Source organism: Phaenicophaeus curvirostris, chromosome 5 (assembly GCF_032191515.1).
Source record: "Phaenicophaeus curvirostris isolate KB17595 chromosome 5, BPBGC_Pcur_1.0, whole genome shotgun sequence".
Classification (NCBI taxonomy): Eukaryota; Metazoa; Chordata; class Aves; order Cuculiformes; family Cuculidae; genus Phaenicophaeus; species Phaenicophaeus curvirostris.
The window spans coordinates 47,418,168-47,438,164 of NC_091396.1; the positions used below are offsets into that span (position 1 = coordinate 47,418,168).

At 40.6% G+C, this 19,997-nt stretch overlaps 1 protein-coding gene and 1 long non-coding RNA gene across 5 annotated transcripts in view; one reads left to right on the forward strand and one right to left on the reverse strand.

Annotated features, from left to right (window-relative positions):
* The window catches only part of LOC138721490 (uncharacterized), a 29,682-nt gene that overhangs the window by 1,225 nt on the left and 8,460 nt on the right, over positions 1–19,997 (forward strand). The window contains exons 2-4 of one of the 2 annotated variants that reach the window (XR_011337559.1): positions 488–613; positions 821–1,015; positions 11,542–11,610. This is a non-coding gene — a long non-coding RNA (uncharacterized lncRNA). Of the gene's footprint in view, positions 1–487; positions 614–820; positions 2,104–11,541; positions 11,611–19,997 lie in introns of those variants that run through there. The other variant, XR_011337558.1, reaches the window with a different exon arrangement.
* STON2 (stonin 2) overlaps positions 15,642–19,997 on the reverse strand; it is a 76,136-nt gene continuing 71,780 nt past the window's right edge. For all 3 annotated transcript variants that reach the window (XM_069858631.1, XM_069858633.1, XM_069858632.1), the window contains exons 6-7: positions 19,254–19,456; positions 15,642–18,153 (exon numbers count right to left, since the gene is read on the reverse strand). In XM_069858631.1, the coding sequence (XP_069714732.1) occupies positions 18,070–18,153; positions 19,254–19,456 (287 nt within the window). In that variant the 3' untranslated portion in view covers positions 15,642–18,069. The remainder of the gene's footprint in view (positions 18,154–19,253; positions 19,457–19,997) is intronic.

A 19,997-nucleotide genomic window follows, 5' to 3' on the forward strand; every position in this document is an offset into this window, starting at 1 on the left:
AGCGGCCCGCCCCGCCGCCATGACACCTACCGAGGAGGAAGTGGCTCGGCGGGGCCGCGCGGCCGGGCCTACCGAGGCGGGAGCCCCGCCCCTTCCCGCGCGTGACGTGACGTGACGGCGGCCGCGGATCGGAGGCGGGTGCGCCGCCGCTCCTCACGGGCGGCCGGATCAGGCCCCGTGGGCCGAGGGGCCCCTGCCGAAGACCACAGGCCTCGGGGGGCTTAAGGGCTCTGTGCCACCGCCTAGACAGCTGTAACGGCTTATCGGGGAGGCAGCGAATCTGAGAACCGATATCTTCGGTCAGGGTCTTCACCCGATTTAAAGCATTGCTGCTTTTAGCAGTTCATGACAAAAGCTGTGGCAATAGGACCTCCCAGCTGTGGAAAAAGTTGCAAAACGCTATGTTGTTTTCTTAAGCCTGAAAATCCTGCCTATTAACTAGCCCGAGTTACGAGTTTGGTAACTCCTGTCTGGTATCTTTTGACAGGAAGGAGTTTGTCAATGAGTACTGAAGACCTTCCCCTCCCATTCCTCTAAATCCTTCATTTCTACAGTGCAGACTTCTGGAGCACAGATTTTGCTTTTGTGTAGAGACGTTAACGGTTTACACCAGGTGAGCTGATAAAGCCAGTGTTCACTGTACAAATTGGTGGAGCACCAGCCAAGAAATGGGATAGCTTACAAAGTTCTATTATTCTCAGCTGTTAAACTCATCTATTCGCAAATACTTAACTTTTCTAGTTAAGTATTCATCTGCCAGCATTCTCTTGCCAGCCAGGCATGAATGATACTAAGTTTGTCTGTTATCTTTCTCCCTAAGGTTTCTACCACTGACTACTCAGGGTGGCTCCACCGTTTTGCTGGAGTTTTCTGCCTGTGGAGCAGAGCCAACAGGACTGAAGAGGGTCTGCCCCTTCCAAAGCCATAACTCATGGTCTGATGCAAGAACTATGGGGGTAATCTTTCACAGAGAGTGAAATGGCTGAAGAGATGGCTTGCCACCAGGAAGGAATCGGTACTCTTCATACCCTTCCTCTTTTTTTACACAAGGCACTGGATAGCTACAGTTCCCTTCCCTAGACACACACCCCCCAGCTTTGTTTTTCAGAGCGGCTTACTGAGTAATTGAAAAACTACATATACACGTTTGATAGCAGCAGTAGCTCAGTCTGGTGTTGTGCTCATTTGTTTGTTCAGCAGTTTGTCTTCCCAGAAGGTATGACCTGCATGCGTTTGCCCTGCCATAGTTTCTTAGGCACCAATATCAAGTTGCGGTGCAGCACTGCAAAACCCCTGAGTGTCTCTAAAGAATATTATTCTGAACAAAATGGAGATCTCATGAGAAGTGCCCTATCAAGTCAGATTAGTGGTCCATCTAATTCATGGCAGTTCAGCTGCCGCTTGGGGAGAGAGCGAGTTTGCTTGCTGAAGTCTGTGCACCTTGTTTTTGCCCAGCATCACAGCTGATGTTAGGGGATTCTACATAATTTAGAAGTTTGTTGGACTGGAATAACGTATGTGTTTATGTATCGTGCAGTAGCAACACTGATAGTCTGTAGAGCATCAGTAGGCATAACCTACATAACAGCATAACTTTTATAGCTAAGTATTTGTCTGCCAGCATTCTCTTTCATTTGCCAGCCAGGCATGAATGATACTAAGTTTGTCTGTTACCTTTCTCCAGGATAGCTTCACCAGGTTTAGCAAAAATAACAGCTTTGCTGTTGGCTGGATAATTCTACTTTAGCCATTGTACTGTCTAGCCTTGAACTCCACAGTGATGATGGACATTATATCTGTAAGAAACACTTATTCACTGGTAAAATATGGAAAAGGACAAAGTCTTCAAAGCAAAGGCAATAATATTTTTATCTTAGAATTCAGTGTTGAATCCGATGCCCTTCTAAAAAAGGCATACCATCTTACAGAAGCAGTAGGTATATATGCTAGTTTTAGACAAAGAACTGTGTAAGTCCCCAAAGAATGTTTGTTTCTTCAGGTTATCCAACCACGTCTGGAGACTCCCTTCAGGTTATCTCTTGACCTAAGACAACTACATCTGACAAAGACAATTAAGCATATCAATAAATTCTTGCAACTCCAGGAGAGTGTTTATTCTTTCAGGTTATTTATCCATGTCTGGAGATTGTCTGCATATTATCTGTTGATACAAGACAGATTTATATCACAAGATAATTAAACATACAAACCAGCTGCAGAAAAATTTATCAATTAATTCTTACATACCCAGAGCAAAGATGGTGACATCTGGGTAAGCTTTTTCGTTTGCTGCAAAAATCACGCCAAACATGGAATATTGTAAGGAAAAGCACATTTGTGTGCAAGATCAAAAACTGATCCTTGGTGTGCTAAAACAGGAAATGTAAAAAGTTTCCACTCAGTTCTAGGCATGATCATCCTTCTACCAAATGTTTGAGACAAACAAATTGTCTTTTATAGCCAACACTTTGCATTCAGAAGCACACAATCTGCATTGAGTACCCTGGATGATTCTGTTCGGTTAGTAACAGAAGGACCCCTTGCTTCTCCTCAGCAAACTAAGTGACTTACAACTGGAACAATAGCTTGCCAAGTTGACATAAAGGTTCTAACATATGAAGATGTTTTCAATTCATCTTATTTGTGGTCCATCAGAGAGCTACATTCGGGAGATCTGAACTTGGTGACTAGGAAGCTGGGGGGGGGGGGTGGGGAGGGAGAAGGAAGAAATAAATTTTATTCAGTATGATTTTGGAGTTGATTGCACTTCCATTCTAAAGTTCTTGGAAAGTACTAATGCTTCTCACCAGGATATCTTTCAAGAAGATAATTCTGCAAAGGGATAACTGATATATAAGGATTTGCTAATGAGGGGAGGGATGTAACACACTTGAATCTAGAAACTCAAAGGTGCTAAGTATCTGGTATTGCCACTGAAAGGCACCAGCTAGCAACTCAGCTGAAAAGAATAACCACAAAATCTTAATGCTAAGTCAAAACACATTACAATTAAATTGTGATCTTCAGTTTTTATTATTTTTTAAAGGAGTTTCGGGGTTTTTTTGTTCTTTGGAAAATGGTAAAAAAATAATAATGTGAAGCTACTTTTCTACCTCTCAAGAGCAGACCATGAGTAGCCTGATCTCCTACACATCAGTATTGTGCCCTTTTTTTTTTTTTAAATATTTCTATCATACATAGCAAAGCACAGCATACTTAGTATGAGGTGTTGCTGACACAATGGTTTACAGTATCTTAATTCTCGAAACAACAGAAAAGCCTGCTTAGTGTCATCATGTCAAATGGTTCCCCTGCCCCGCAGGGGGCAGTTAAACAAGGAAAACAAAAATTGGTCTTAACTATATTACAGGAGTGCAAATTTTAACATAGATGACAGAATGAGGCTTACCATCAGCACACCTTGCAGATTTGTTATCGTAGATCTTGTCCACTTTACCAATCTGTAGTTATAGTTGTGCTGGTGAGGTCTCTCACTGTGAGCATGAGGACAACATACTAGTTATACCTGGTCTGTTACACTCTTTCCTTAAAAACAAACCTAAGCATTAAACACTTTTCAGAAAGCTTTGGCAACGTAGTGTCACTATTAGTTACAGAAGTAAACTTTCTGATCCAATCTCTGACAGTTTTCCAGAAGAGTAAGATACACATTAAACTGCAGCAGTATGTGTTAGAAGTATAAAACAGGAGCCCTATGTCAAACTCACTCTTGCTGCTTCCATTCATCGTACCAAAGGAAGAATGTAGCCTTAAATAAAACTTGAGAAAATGTTTGTCTGTTTTAAGCACCTCTACAAAGCTAAAAAAAAAAGTAAGTGGCCCAAGTTGCCATCCAAAACTTTGGGCATAAGGCAGAAGTTAACAATAGACACATCATACCAAAATGCTTTTGGATGCAGCCAGCCCTCAAGAGTCAGAAGAGATGCCGTCACATAATGGAGCTTGTGTGACATTAGTTTCAGACAGTGTCCAGGTATTATGTAAATGTTCTTTAAAAGGTGTGAAAAAAAATATATATATGCTGAGTGACGTTTTCCTTCTAACAGCTTGCTCAACATGATCTAGTAGCTGGAAACAAAAGCTAGTAAACATATCCCTCTTGCCTTCAGCGCTAGATTTCCTCAAAAAAATTCTAAGCAAGGCAGGGGTGGAATGAAATAGCTCCTGTCACCCTTACTCCAGGGCAGCTCCATTTTTCTAGATGAATTTATTCTCACATGTAGAATTTAAAGCATAGCAGCGTGCTTTGGTAAAGCTTATTAACATCAGTTTCAGGTGTCTAACATGAACAATTCAACTGCCCTTCTCACAGCCCACAGAGAGCCAAACTTCGTCACCCTAGAGCAATGTGGTTTGTCTCTGGTAACCTTATAAAGAGGAGACATTACTGTTTCAGCCAATCCTCAGCTTGAAATGCTAGAGCAGGCTGGGCCTTCCGAGAAACTTGTTACACATTAAGCTTTTATTTCATCATTAAACTTAAGAGTGTCAGGCTTGCTCTGCTCTTACCAAGTTCTTCAGCAAAGCAAGAAGCACAAAAATTTTTCTTTAATGTAGACTAAGACCATCTACTATTAGAATACATATAGATGTTTGCAAACAACTTGTATATACATCTTTCTCATTAGGGCATGTCTAAACAGGACAATAAAACTATGCATTTGGTTATACAGTTAAAGCCATAAAGCTACCAGCATTAGAAAGCCATCTTCCCCCCTCCAAAAAAAATATTTAAGTGGCATACTCACAGAAGACTACATTAGCAGGTGACTGGCTACTATAGCTGTAACTCTTTCTGTCCCCATACATGTCCAACAGACTTAGAAGGTCTTCAGAGAACGAGGAACACCACCACAAAACCCTTAGACCAGTACACCCAACAGAAAACTTTCTTCTAAAGCTTGCCACTAACTGCTACATCCTCTCTTCTCAAGTCTATGATTTCTCCTCTAGCAGAATCGCAATTTCTTCTCTGGTTGAGACACGAACTCCACATCAGATTTTGCAAAAGTATTTATTTTCTAGGACCATTTATGCCTCCTCTACTTAGGGAATTGACTTATGTTAGCCTGCTTCAGCCCACCCTCAAAAAAATCACACAGGCGCACTGTGGTCTTCAGAACAGCTGTTTCTAGTCAATGATCAGTTGCAACTGGAGGAGGCAACAGACTCTCTCCCAGGCTGCATTTATTTACACCTTAGCAGAGGTTTTCTGCTGTCACGGGTTTGTGGATCAGAGATTGTTTCTTTCATGTCTCTTTGTTGACAAAACTACGCTTGGTTCATAAAGGCAAAACTTAATCGAGACACTGACCCCATCATTCCCACGACCCCTGAGCATTCTGTGATAATGAGGATTTCAGGCATTCGTACTTCCTTCCCGTACGACTGTGTGCTCATTCTGTCCCTGTGCCACCGTGCTCTGCTTTTGCAGTCGTGCCAGTTCCTTGCTGTGCCATTTTTTTCTTTTTTTTTTCCCCCTCTGCTGGCTAATTTTTAACCTGCATCGGTTTCCTGATCTGGTTCATCGGGCAGCCCCACAAAAGAAAGACGCCTTAGTGCTACTGAAAGAGCTGATGGGAGTAGAAAGAAGTGACTAGAGGAGGAAATGCTTCAAAACAACATTGTTGCCAAATGCTTTGTCATGTAGAAAAATCCCCAGGCTTCCTTTTATTGAAAAAGAATTGGCCATTACTAAAACGCACACCCCGCTTGCTGTAGTAGGAAGATTACTGGTCTTAGGGCACAGACCACCCCTTTATTTTTCACACGTGTACACACGTTTGACCTAACGCTTCGGTGTCTACAGACTGAATGAATCATGATTTGAATACAGAGTGTCGATTCTTAAATAGCTAAAAAAAAAAAGCCCCTAAAATTCTGAAGCCTAGAGCTTCTCTGCAAGGGCATGAGCTAAAGGAGTACCTTCAAGTTACGCGTCCTGTCAGTACTGCCTTGGATAAATAGTTAACATTAATTAGTCAGACTGTGACTGTTATGAATCACAGTTATTCAACTGTGATGAGATTCTGACAGCAGCCAAAGTATTGCTGGCTCTGATCCATGAAGGCAAACAACAAAGAAGTCGGGAAACGAAAGTTAAGCACTTAAAATACCAATTAGTCTCCCTACTCGCAGTATTACTGATCTAAAGCAAAACTTTCCCTAGCATGCTGATAAATGTTTTTACTGACTACTGCCATATATTCCAGCTAGCAGCTATGAGGTGCAGAAGTCTACAGAAAAACTGAATTCACTTCAGCCAAGTTATTCCTGATATATTGCAGGCATCAAAGAGTGAAATATTCACGAAGAAAAAATTGCACAGAGTGATTTGTAGTGTCGCTTTGTGAGCCTTACGTACCTCAGGCTCCGGGTGGTGACTTAGGATAAAGTAATCACCCTGGAATATGCCAGAATATAAATATGCAGCATATAACTAAGACATGGTGCTGGTCTGTGTGATTCCTTTGGAAGCACCTTCACCTTCCCTGGAGGAGTTTAAGGCACGGGTGGATGAGGTGCTGAGGGGGATGGTTTAGTGTTTGATAGGAATGGTTGGACTCGATGATCCAGTGGGTCTCTTCCAACCTGGTTATTCTATGATTCTATGTGCGTGTTTGTGTAGCCTTGGCTTCCCATAGACAGCTGGCAGAGTGGGAGACTGCACGCAGGCAGGAGCTGCCAGGCAGAGATGTGCTGTGGTGTATTTCACTCAGCAGTTTGTCCCATGGCCACACGTTCACGTGTCCATAAACTAAAAAAAAGTTTTTGTGCAAGGCAGGTTAGCTCCACTTTCCATGCTTACTGCCTCCCACTTAACTATATCTGTTCTTCTGCACCCAAACGAGTGGAAACTATTCAAGCTTCTAACTAGCTGAGGATCCCGTCGAGCTGCTCTAAGGGCAAAGAGGCTGCAGCTTTCATGGAAGAAACATGGGTGTGCCCTACATTTTACAGCCTATTAAGGGGTGATCATGGGCCTCTGGGGCTCAGCCTAAGAGGCATCAGGCAGACAAGATGAATCTTTGCTTCCCCCACCCTCCCGGATGAGTCCTAGGGTTATTTTTCACAGGACCGAGTGGAATTTGCAGGAAACGACTCCAGTTCAGTTTTGGCTGTGTTTGGCCTTCCCAGTGAGGGACAGTGAACGTGAACTCGGTTGGGGCCAACCTCTGGTTTATGAGCAGTTAATGTGCAGTTCCCATGCTGAGGCTAATTGTCTAACTCGTAAAGCTGTGCTAGTGTGAGGACTGCTGAGCAATTGGAGTCCCTGACTTTGAGAGACAGGAAAACAGCAGGAATGAACCAGCCCAGCTCATCATGTAATGGAGTTATAGGACCCGAGGCACTTATTGCCGCTTCTAACCTGTGACCCATTTCCAGAGCTCCTTTCTGTTTGAGTTTTCATGCTAAATGATGTGTAACCTAGGAGTCTTGGGTGTATCAAGATTCTGACATCTGCAAACATGTAAAAAATGTAAAGCTGTGCTTATAGACCAGAGCTCACATTTTCCCTCAGCTGCTTTGGACAGATTATTTTTCCATTGTAAGCATCATCTTCCAACACAAATCTTCCTAGACTTGCTATATGACCTGCTGTCATCAGCCATCTCATTTCTCCCACAGACTGACTCTAGGCAAATTGGTAGCAAATTTCCATTGATGTGTCCCGTTGCACCTGCTCTACCTGCAATTTTGCCTGCAGTCTGTTTTGTAATATGGGCAGAGCACGTGATGAACAGAAAACAGCACTTCTCATCTGTAGAATTTTCAGATAGCTGCATTTGTGCTGGAAGGGCTGATCCATGCTCTGACTCATCTGTCCAGATGCAAATTTGCATGGTTTAGTGTTTGATAGGACTGGTTGGACTCGATGATCCGGTGGGTCTCTTCCAACCTGGTTATTCTCTGATTCTATGATTCTATGAAATGCAGTATTAACAGTTACAGGGCAAGGGCCGAAAGCTGCCCTTATTGGATATGGTCTGGTAGGCACCAGGGATGATTTTTCTCAAGGAGTTCTAGCTGTTGCTGCTGCTGGTGGAGACTGTAAGGGGGCTGGGCTCAGCTCCTGTGTGTGTTTTCACTGGCCAGCTGCCAAGGAGGTGCTGATGGGTATCGTCTAACATGAAGCAGATGAAAGCACCTTCGAAGCCCAAGTGGTAATATCTCTAGACATATAACCGGACAGTTACATAACATATGAGTGGTCAAAGCAAGTTCTTTGCCCTGCTGCCAAAGCCAGCTGAAATTGGAGATGAACCTGGAGGATGTGATCAAGTAACTGGTGCTGAACTACAGTCACTTTCTTTTAGACCTAACAAAGTAAGACCACCAGTAGTGTTTAAGCTGTGCAGTTTATTCTCTTTCCATTACTGTAGACCCCTGCTACAAATTTCCAGGTCCTTCCTGCCCAGTTTCTAGCTATGACTTTAGAGACACAATGTCTTTCTGAATGCTACGGCAGGCAACATGCTATGTCAATTTAAACTAGTAAACAGTGAAGAATACAAGGGCACAGAACAGAGACACTCAAGATAAATCACACTACAAGTGCTATAAGTCTACCGAGGACCTTGAAGGGAGAAGATGTTTTTCTGTGTTAGGGAAACAATGGAGGGACATAAGATCTGTAGTCAGCTGGGGCTCTAGCATTCCAAGGCAGCGATTTAATGCTATCTTAGCTTTCTTATTGTCTGAGAGGTACTGTCTTTTATTTCAATTAACTCTTTGGAGAGCTTAATTTTTAATGTTTGAAGAGGACTAAGTGGTATTTAAATGGAAGGTGATAGGAAGAGACAAAGTGATATATTAAAATGTATAGGCCATGAGTTTTTTGCACTGCTTGAAAATACCACATCACCTGGAATATACCTAAATAACTCCTAGGTGAAGCTCATACATTTGGCTGACTTGAATCTGAACATTCATAATTGATACAAAACGTAACCAGCATGAATTACCATTGATTTTAACAAACAGGTTCGGTTGTTTCCACATGAAAGTGAAAAATAATTTCTCTCTTAGGCAGAAATTTTTGTGTGGGAGATTCCCAGCATAATGGGGCTTTTCTGCCAAACTTGATGAGGAGGCTTATATCAAGACGATAAATATCATGAACTCTGATTGTGGCTGCACTGTAAATGTTTCTTTTCCAAGTCGTGAGTAAAAGAAGTAGCCACAAGAGGGAGGCAGAACCTCTATGCCAGTATAGTAACCCCAGCAGAAAACAAAAATCAAGAGAAGTATGTTTTCAAAATGTCCCTCTTTTTGCTAAATTTGTCCAGTAGCACTCTCATTGAAAACAATGACTGCTGGCTGTAACTTCTGTAAAAGCAGGTTCATAACATGTAGTAAATATTAAATTATTAATGTAACCCAAAAATTTGTAACTGGTAGATGTTTTTCTTAAACTTAAAAATTAGGTAAGTAATTACTTCAGGACAGATTGAAACTGATTTTCATGTGTTTATTGGAAAACTGTCCCCATGCTATAAGGGATTTATTTTAATGGCATACATTTGTATTCTTGCCAGGCTCTAATACAGTAGGATCATTTTGTTCCAGGAAGGAGCCTTTTCTTTTTTTAAAAAAAAATTTCTTCTTAGAAAATACAGCACAAGGATGTGTTTAAACACTTCTATTTCTATAGCACCTCTGCAAACAGATAAGGCACTATCCTCAAGTGGTGTTATTACTTATCCTACAAAGTACTTTCACTAGCCACAACAGGCCTTCTAGGTTCAGTGATCTCAGCAGAGAAATAAATTTGTCTGGAGGGAGAGGGCAGGTCTGGTGTCTAGTTCCTGCTTCAAGAATTGTTTCCACAATTTACTCAGCAACATTTCAGAAACTGCAGTCAGGGACTGACAAACTCAGTCAGTACTCTAAACCTTTGAAGTCTTCGGTCTCTCTTTTTAGTTTTTAACTTTTTTCCCACTGTGTCTCAGCCCTTTAGGTAGTCTCAAACGAGGAGGAGAAAATGACTCAAAACCACCTCAGAACCAACTCAAATCCACTGAGCAGGGGCAGAGCACACAATGGTTACTCTGAGCATGGCAGCAGATTAGAAACCTGAGAGAGAGGGATGGTAGGAGAGCATTTGTCTTGAAAAATCCAAGCTGGAGTAGGCTAAATAACTGTCTAGTATGGTGGTGGTTTGAGGCATGTACAGAAGCAGTAGGTGTATGTAGACATCTCTCATGCAAATTTATGAGAGTTCCTGGGAATTTTGGTTCTTCTACAATGAGGCAGGAGCTGCATGGGGGTTTACCAGATGGGAGTTGTAGGCTTGTCTGTCCAGACTTGGACGTAGACCCACCAGTGGGGCAGTGGGGGTGTCTGTCTTCTGAAGAGTGGCCAAAAAGTGAAAATGACAAACTACTGTTCTTTCCATCATACAGTGCTTAATTGTATAGGCCTATCCATGCCTATGCAAATACACATATGCTTTTAGTTTTTAATAAACAGTAGCTAAAAGTTATCCTCTTGCAACATTTTCTGTTGGAGGTATTTAAAGTGCTTTATGAATGTAAATTTTAACAGATACTATGCATGACTGTGCAAACAGTTAAGGACTATTTGGGTGAAAAAAGCAGCACCACTGAAAAATTAACTAGTCTGTTGGCCTTCTCTCAGGTAAACGTGGAATCAATTGATGCAGTCATCTCTTACACCCAGTTTTGAGATCTAACTCAGCATGTCAACAACAGGTGAAATCTTGTGTGGGATTCACAGTCCTGAAAACCAGTGAGGCTTGTGTTCACTGAGCCTGTCACAGGCAGTGGGTCAGCAGTCCAGGCAACAACCTGGCAATTTGCAGTAACCACTAAAGAGCAAAAGTCCCTTAGCTCCTGCGAAGCTGGGGAGCTAAATACACAAGCTAAACTACCTGTTGTTCCACTCTGTAGTTCACTTCTGCAGGTAGGACCCATACCACACACCACAGCTTACCAAGCAGAAACACCACTATCAACTCACACTTTCATCATCCTGTGTTTTTCAGGTCTTCTGTCCTTGTACAATTTGAGAGCTGATTTTGACAGTGTGGTTTGTTTCCAAATAAAATTCTGTTTGTTCACATAATATTTGTACTAAATTTTTTACTGAGTTTTTTTCTTCCTTTGATCCCAAAGTCAGTGTTTGTAGACAGAGGCTCCCTGTGTCTCATTTTTCATGTAGCTCCTAACTTGTAGCTGGACTTCATGAGGTATTAGCACACATTTTTCTCTGTGGAGATTGTCACTTCAGTATATCTGTTTTGCCACCCTGGTTGTTCCTTTTGCCCCAGCTGTCACTTTCTGACTGCCAGGGACATTTCTTCCTCCTGGGCAAAGGGTACCTGTAACAGCTTGTTGGGACAGGGTTGGGGGAAGCCTGTTGACTGATGCAGTATGGTACGGTTTAGACAAGATTTTGATCAAAGGAAGGTTGGGACAGAGAACACTGTAGTGGTTGAGCTCTGTTCTTGTCTTAGCTGAAAACTATCTGCAATTTTGCTTTTGTTTCCCTTGCCAGAAGCCAGAACTCTGATACTGTTCTGCCTGCATCGTGAGCTGACATGGAGTTTTTCCATTCCCACTTAATGTGAGTACTCTCTGTATTAATATGATTGCTGAACTGACCATGCCCTAAGAATTTTCTTTGCTTTCACACAGAGGAACAGAGCTCTCATTTTCTGTTCTTTGTAAAGGGAAACCTTTGCAAAAGAAGTTCTCACCTGAGGAAATCACTTTAAACTGTATTCACCCTGTATTCCTCCTGTCCCTTCAGCAGCTCTTCAGGCCAAGATGATTGCTCCCAGTTTATCTTCACACAGTGGGGCAGTAGCAGCTAGGAGACTACAGAAAACTCCTGAGCTGGACAGGACCAGTCTGCCTGAGCCCGAGCCACATGTTGTGGAACCCCAGTGTAGCTGTAGGCAGTGGTATGATCACCCCTCTCCATCAGGCTTTGCTGCCCTGTTGTCCAAGGTTGAGAAAGAGATCTTTCATGTGGCAGTTACTTTTAGGTTTCTAATAGTATGACAAAAAGGAGTTTTTTCTGCAGCTGGTGCGCTTCATGTCTCAGACACATCTTCTGTGACACAGAGCTGCACGTAGGCCAAAGCAACAGGCCGCACCTCTACCTTTTGCTTTAACTCAGCTGACCTTCAGCAGCTTTTGAATTTACAACGTATCTGGACTAGATGGTAAGGGCAGTCATGGCATCTAAGAGTACTGAAAGAAAACTGGTGTTTTTTTTCTCTCCAGATTGTGCTCTCTCACTCTAATGATGTCTTTTGTTTGGGCACACATTGCGATGGCACTCGTGACTTCTCAATCTCTTGTAGGGTGATATTTTGTCTTTCCTTGAAGGACTGCATTATTGTCAAGGAACTTTGAGCTCCCTGGTTTCAAACTGTCATCTATTTCTGTAACTCCTTTTAAAACCATTTTGCGTATTATCAAGCTGTCCCGATTTGATTCTGTAACTTCAAAAATGTCACTGGATATCTGAATTATTGTAAATACACTGCTGTTACTAAGTCCTAGAATCTTTCTGTTTAACTTTCCTTCTTTCTTGAGGCTGACTTGATTTACTCTTCAGACATCTCTGTGTACCTGCATTTTCTTTCTCTGTGAAATGATTGACTTTTTGTCAGTTTTACTGGAGCATACTATGGAGAAAATGCTGAGCTCAGAACAACGGTCTGAGCAGCCCTTATGATGAGTATTTGGTTTTCTTAGGCCAATGAGTCTGCTAAACTCTTCAGTCTTATTCAAGGAGTGCTTTTGAGAAAAAGGGCTGACTGCAAGTGGTCTAAGTGACTGTGGAAAGAAGTGGAAAGATGTATGAAACAATACATGGCTTATTCAAGTTTCAAAGAACACAAAGAATCATACCAGAGTACTCTGTAAATAATTTATATCATATCCTTATACTTACTTTGCAAACAAATGTTCTGATCACAGGAAGACACTGTCGTTGCATGTACTCTTGACTGTAAAGGTCTGAGAAGAGAAGTAGAAGAGGTGCTCTGAGAAGAGAAGTAGTGCGCTGAGAAGAAGCTTCAGTTCTCAATTAGTTTGTTTCAGGATGGCCTCATTCAAATGTTGGATCCTCTTCCATATTACGTCAGCACTGCTCCACACATCTTTTATGTGGCTCAAGTTCTAGACCTGCTTCATTGCCTTTGCAGTCTGTCTTCTAGTCTGGATGATCAAATGAAATAATCTATTTTCTGTATGCAATCCTATTACTTCTAATTTATGTACTTCTCAATGCCATCCGATACACTCCCTTTTCCTCGTCTGAACTCAAGAGGATTCTTATGTAGTTATCAGGATATGCAGCACATAAAACTTCAGTTTCACAGTGTGAAATGTGAAAATGTGGATATGCTGTTTCATCTTAACATTTATTTAAGTTTTCCCACATTTCAAACAAAACATGACATCCTGTTTCAACTGATAAAACACAAAGAAAAAAACCAAAACAAACCACTTCTACAAAGTTAGCCAGTGTATAGACTTTCTTATTTTACAAAATAAAAAGGTAGGAACATGTTACAAAATAATCAACAAACCAATCAGTGTCAATAGTGCAAAGAACTAATTGCAGGTATCGAGGGAGAGGGAGGAGGGTAGGATGGATAGGACAATGGATGTGTGGGTGGCTGGCTGAGCAAAACAGGAAGGCTAGCAACAGCTGTGTTTGTTACCACACAAAGTTTTGTATTTCAGACAACCTGTGATGTAGATTTAACATTAGTGGCAGAAGAGGATAAGTACTGGTGAGATGAATACAGCTATAGACATGAGCTGCTAAGAGCCACTGAGAAGAATTTTTCACCTCCTGAAACAGAGGTGACCTATCAAGGGCTCGATAAGTTTGTGTGCATTCAAGGGCCAAGGAAATTACTGAGAATTTCATGCCAGAAACAGACAGAAGAAGTACCTCCAGGCTGAACTTCATTAGCCTTTTCTTCTTGCTTTCAAGTTCTTTTGCATGTAATTGCTCTCTGTCCTGGGAGATGATTGATCAAGAGGAAGTTTTAGCAGCTACTAAGTCAGATGGATAGGTAGGCCAACAGGTCTTCCATGCCCTGTCAAGTAAGTATGCCAGCCAGCAACCCACTACAAAAGGTAATTATTTCTGCAATATTTCTTATGAGACTGCTACAGTGAAGAACCAAAAATCTGTCTCCTTTATAGGTTGACTAGATTTGAGTCTAAATAAAAAAAACCCAACAAACTCATCAGTTAGTTACAGTGTTTCGCAGCTGACTTTGCCTATTTCCTTTTTATAGCAGAGCATCCATGGTTAATAAATCATAGAATCATAGAATAGTTTGGGTTGGAAGGGACCTTAAAGATAATCCAGTTCCAACTCTGCTGCCATGGGCAGGGACATCTCACTAGATCAGGCTGCCCAAGGCTCCATCCAACCTGGCCTTGAACACCTCCAAGGATGGGGCAGCCAAAACTTACCTGGGCAACCTGTGCCAGTGCTTCCTCACTCACGAAGTGAAGAAATAGTTTCTTATGTCTAGCCTAAATCTGCCCCTCTCCAGTGAATGAAATGCATTCACTAAAATAAGATCAGCTGCCCAGAGATGATGTTTGCCTTTACCTGTTATGATTAAAGACTGTTTAAGTTTATTTTTCTAGGCAAAATTCCCTGCAACACTGCAAGTCTTACCACAGTACAAAAATTAAACAAAACTGTAATGAGAAATAGAAAGAAGGTTGAAAGTGGGAATAGCTTCTGGGAGTAAATGTATGCTTACTTGAAGGCACGTTTCCTGCATGGAGTGTTTGAGTACTAAAAAGTTTTCAAATAAACCAAAGGCCAGTGATTATATCTTTCTCAAAAGGAGTATTAAACTGAAACTATTCAAAGAGTTTTTTCCCCTAAGATAAGAAAAATAAAATCCCCATTACAAACATAGCTTGTATCTAAATAATTTCGTCTGCTCTAAAACTGACAAAATTCAGCTCTTTTCTCCTCACCTCCATCAAAATCCAAATTACTACTGCATCCTTATAGATGTGCATAAAGGTTATACAGTGGCAGTATCTACCACTGAAAACTTGGCACTGTTTAATGAGCAAGAACAGTTAAAACCTCAAAAAGGGCACTAATAATCCTAGTGTTAAATGCCCAGTGCTTGTAAATATGCTGGACTGATAAAAATATTCAATGGTGACATCTTGTGATACCAACACTAGATCTTCTAAAGATTTTGGTTGTTAGTGCTTTTTTGAAAAATCAAACTGCTTACTCTAGTGCTTCAGTTGGAAATAAGATTTTTTTTAAAATCTGGCAGAAGTATTCATTACAAAATCTTGAAAATTCAGTGGCAGTAACATCAGAAGGATATTCTCCAGAGACCAGAATGGATTAAAATAGCCTTTTATAAATGACAACAGTCTGCTACTTTTGCTTGCGTAACTCCATTAGGCTTGGAAGAGATACTTCTGTTGTACAATTAACTATGTAAGAGAGATCAGAGTCAGGCCCATCCTCTTACTTTCATTCATTAACTTTGAATTTAAGGAAAAAAAAAAGGGGAAAACGAATCAGAAGGGGTATAAAAAAAATAAGTAAATCCAGAAACCTCCAGTATGTTCATCTTTAATTTGGGAGACAAGAAATATTCTGTGGCTGGAGTATGATAGAGACTGAAAAGTTAAAAATTCAACAGAGATGGAAAATTATATTCCTTTGATTTTCTCACCTCTTTTAAGCAGTACAACATAATTTTGCTTATTTGCTATTACTCATTTGTGTTTTCAAGCGCTGGGGGACAACAAGCAAAAATTCAGACAGTGAGCCTGCAGATCAGAGTAGGAAATCTCCCAAGTGTTTCTTTCACAAAACATTTTCACACTTGGTCAGCAACATCTCAGCACTCCTTCAGCTTGATTTTGCTGGATTTCTTGCTGGTTGTTTGCAGAAACTGTACACTATGAGCTGCAGTGAAAACAGGAAAAACACCCAGAATTTCTTTGAATGCCTTTAAAAAGAAGAGTGAATTTTGTAGAGAGGAGTTGCCATGCAACAACGAGCCTGTGGCAGAGCTGAGAATCAGTCATTAATTCAGCCCCCTGCTGTCAGGTATTTCAAAACCTATGCAAGTTATCACTTAATAAATAATAATTCTTTGCCCTTTATCAGTAATTTTAATCCAGTGAGCTCAAAATGCTTCAAAAAATTTAGTAGCATTTTTCTATGCAGAGAGGTCGCAAATGCTCAGTCCTAACTGGTGTGCTCCAAGGAGCTCTCTAGGCTTCAGTAGGACTGTCTGCAATACAATATTGCATGCTTACAAAGAAGTCCTAGAAGGACCAAGACTTTATGTATTTAAAACTGTGTACATGCATAAATATCTGTCACTAGAGTGATCTAGGCATGGAATTTAAGTTCATTTAAAAAAGCATTTAGAAGTTCCCTAGAATTTGTTTTTAATTCTACCACTACTGGTTTTAGACTCAATGTAATTAATGTCATGTTTTATCTGGGATTTTAACATTGTAGGAAATTTTATAGGAGTCACAGTCAAAGTAGTAAATTGAGACTGTATTAATTTTATGTTATATGAAATGTAAAGTAAAATAAATTTATAAAAAAGCTTTCATTGTAATTAATAATGAATTTAAATTACACTGCCAAGGCTTTCCAAATGTGTCATTTTAAAGTCAGCAGTAACCTTTGAAAAGATAAATGATTTAATAAATTACTTTTATTACATTTAAAATTACCTTGAGACATAATATTATGCAAGCCATGGAAACAACTATAAAAACCAGGTACCTTGTACACTGTTTTTTTCTGAAAATATATAAGATTGAGTGACTTTTGCCTTCTGCATTTTAATTTAGAAGGAAGTTTTAATACTTGATGTTACTTTCAGCTAAGTGAATAAGAGATAAAAGTATCTCCATGAAGGAAGATTTTTTTTTAATTTTTGAAAAGAGATTTTGGGTCCCAGTTAGTGGGGGTTTTATAAGATACAAGTTACTTATATTGTAGGTTGAAGGTAGAACATGAAAGTAATATTCTGCTGGAGAGACTTCCAAGGACTTTCAGAAAGGCAAACGGCATTAACAACACACTGTTAAAGTAATTGTGTTCTGACATTCTCAATAACCAGCCACCTCATCCATCCAAGAAAACGTAAAAAACCCAACCAAACCCCAAACCCAATGTTTTCCCCTTAAACATCTTTCTAGGCAGGAATGATCTAAGCAAAGGCCCTCCTGTGTCACCTCTATTATAACACACATTCCCCGTTACTAGCAGCTATAACCATGTTCAGTCAAGATAACAGGACAGCCCAGACTAACAAAAAGTTTGAGAAATTGCAGAGGCTTTCTTGTAACTTGTGCAGACCCCATGAAAATGTGCAAAATGACATGTTGTTCAGAGGACAAGACAGGAAGGGGTGAACAGAACAGCAGCTACACGATTAGCTGTCCTATCTATAGTTGATCTGCTTGACCATTTACTGTGTTTCAGATGCAGAGTTTGTTGATCCTCCAGAATGATGCTCAGGGTTTTCACTCTGTTGACCACTTCAAAAAATGAGATTTTATACTTTTTTTCACTCAGCGCTCCTTGGGTTTTATTTGGCAGTTCAGAAGGAAGTGAATCTGCCAATGACCAAACCAACAGGCATACAAAAAAAAAAGAAAGGCTTAACGTGAGATAAAGGCTGCTTTCTGGTTTGGCTGTGACAGTGGCTAGAACATACTTTAGTGCAGAATCTAGATGGTGAAGAGGAAGAAAAGGCAGGCTTGTCTGTAAAACGAGCCATTCTGTCTATACCCCAACTGTACTGAAATCATTTCAGCAAAAGCCCATGGGTCTGCTCCAAAAAAAAGCACTTGTGAGCTTCTTCTCAAAATATGGATCATTACAAGGCAAAATAATACTCTTCAGAGCATTATTTTAAAAGTAGTACTCCATAGTTCTTAAAAACCAATACCTAACCCCTGCAAGTCCATTCTTCCTGGTCTGTTAATTAGAAATCCCTCTTGGGATTTGCAGACAGATCTTCCCTTACTGCACAGCACATTCATTGACATTTGCAGTATCTTCTCCCTTCAGATCCTCATTCAAGCTTTTTTTATGCTCTATTTCAACCTGGCAGAGGAAAAAGAGGGAGAACATTTGAAACAAGAAAGAAAACAAAAGATTCAACAATCTTCCTTAGTGCTGATTTTTGTCCTGCTCAGGTGAAAAAACTCTTGGTAAACTGAGTGGGTTGTGAAGAGAAATAGACTGAGGAAGAAAAGCTGGATGTGGTTTACTCTGAGTGTTTTCAGTCTAATCCAAACAGTTTTATGATTCAACAATGTCATGACATCATTTCCAGGAGGCATAATGTCATGCAGAGAACTAGTCTTACATGATTTTATATTCATTAACATCCCCAGCTGTAGTCTGAATCCAAACCCAGAACCAATTTGGCAGAGGATAAGTGGCTTTCTAAGTCACAGCAGACCAGTTTCACCTTTAAACTCCACTAAGACTGATACATAAGGCAAAGATTAATTTACAAAATGTATGTCTACATTTGTGTTCTAAATTTCAACACCTCCAGAAACTCTGGAATAATCCAATGTTTAATTCTTAAAAGGGATTCTTAGGAAGAACAAATACCATCTTCAGGGAACTTAAGGACTATTAAAAATATTATTACAATTGCCATTAGAAATAATTGCATGAGAATCTTTTTCAGTATCTCTTGTCATCGCTCTTAAAAAAGGCAGGTAGGATGCCAATTTCTCTCCTGAGTGATCAGCTAACATGCAAATTTTGGCATACTGAGATTCTTAGCAGGTATATACATACTGCATTTTTCCATCTGCTCCTCTCTTTAGGGCAGGAGCAGAAATAATGCAATCCTTTTGTCTGCTGTAGCACTCCCACTGTAGCTGCTCTGAAGAACAGCAAAGCTCCCTGTCCACACTCCTACTGTATCAGCTAATCTCCGGTAGCTGGCTGTGTGTATGCTCTTCCACAAAGCAACTCCAAGCAAGTTTACTCCATCTTTGCGGAGGTATAGTCCGCTGCTTGTTTGCCATGAATCAATAAGCTGCACATGGGTAGCTAAGGCACAGAGTCTGGCGTGTGCCAAATTCCCTCCTCACCCACCCATGGTATTTTATCATTTGCCCATACTTTTCAAGACAATGTAGTTTGCAATGAAACCATGGCGACTGCCACATGACCTTTTTTACCTTGTAACTGTAGTGTGCTGAATAGTTGACCCACTTCCTCACGTCGGTCTTGTCCTCAACAGAGATGGATCGAACAGTGGCTTTGGATGCAGAAGTGGTGGGCATGTCATACTCCACATCTACATAGCGGACAAAACTGGAAGGCACTTCCCGGTCAGAGCCAAGCTCTAGGTGACAGAAGAATGAGTGAGGATGCCCGGAAGCTGGAAAAAGAGAGCAAACAGACATGAAAGTTGAGTCTGATACATCAAAAAAGACATCTAGGAGGAAGCAACATCACAAAACTACAAGAAAAGCAGAATCTGCTTCGGTGAACTACTTCATAGCAAGTGACAGTATCTTACCTGATTCAATACTGTTACCATTTTCAGAGGAATTAAGCAAAATAAACTGCAAAAAGGACTGCTGATCACTCTAGTTTGTTTTTAGTGGGTGAAAATACCAGATGTAAAACAAGGTATTCCCCCTCTTCTGCTTCCCTCTGGGTATGTAATGTGCTAAGTACATTGTGGCACATCCTTCTGAAATGTCATGTATTTTCAGAAAGTAAAGGTGGGATTTGGCAGATATTTTACATTTATTTAAAATCATTATCCCCCTTTTCAGCAAATGAAGATATACTGGAAAAGGTTAAATAATTTTTCTGGTTTCAAAATACAAATTTGTGCACAACTTGGAAATAACTGTTTATTCCTTACTCAAGGACAAGGTGGCTAGGCATTCAAGATTGCAAGGCAAGGAAAT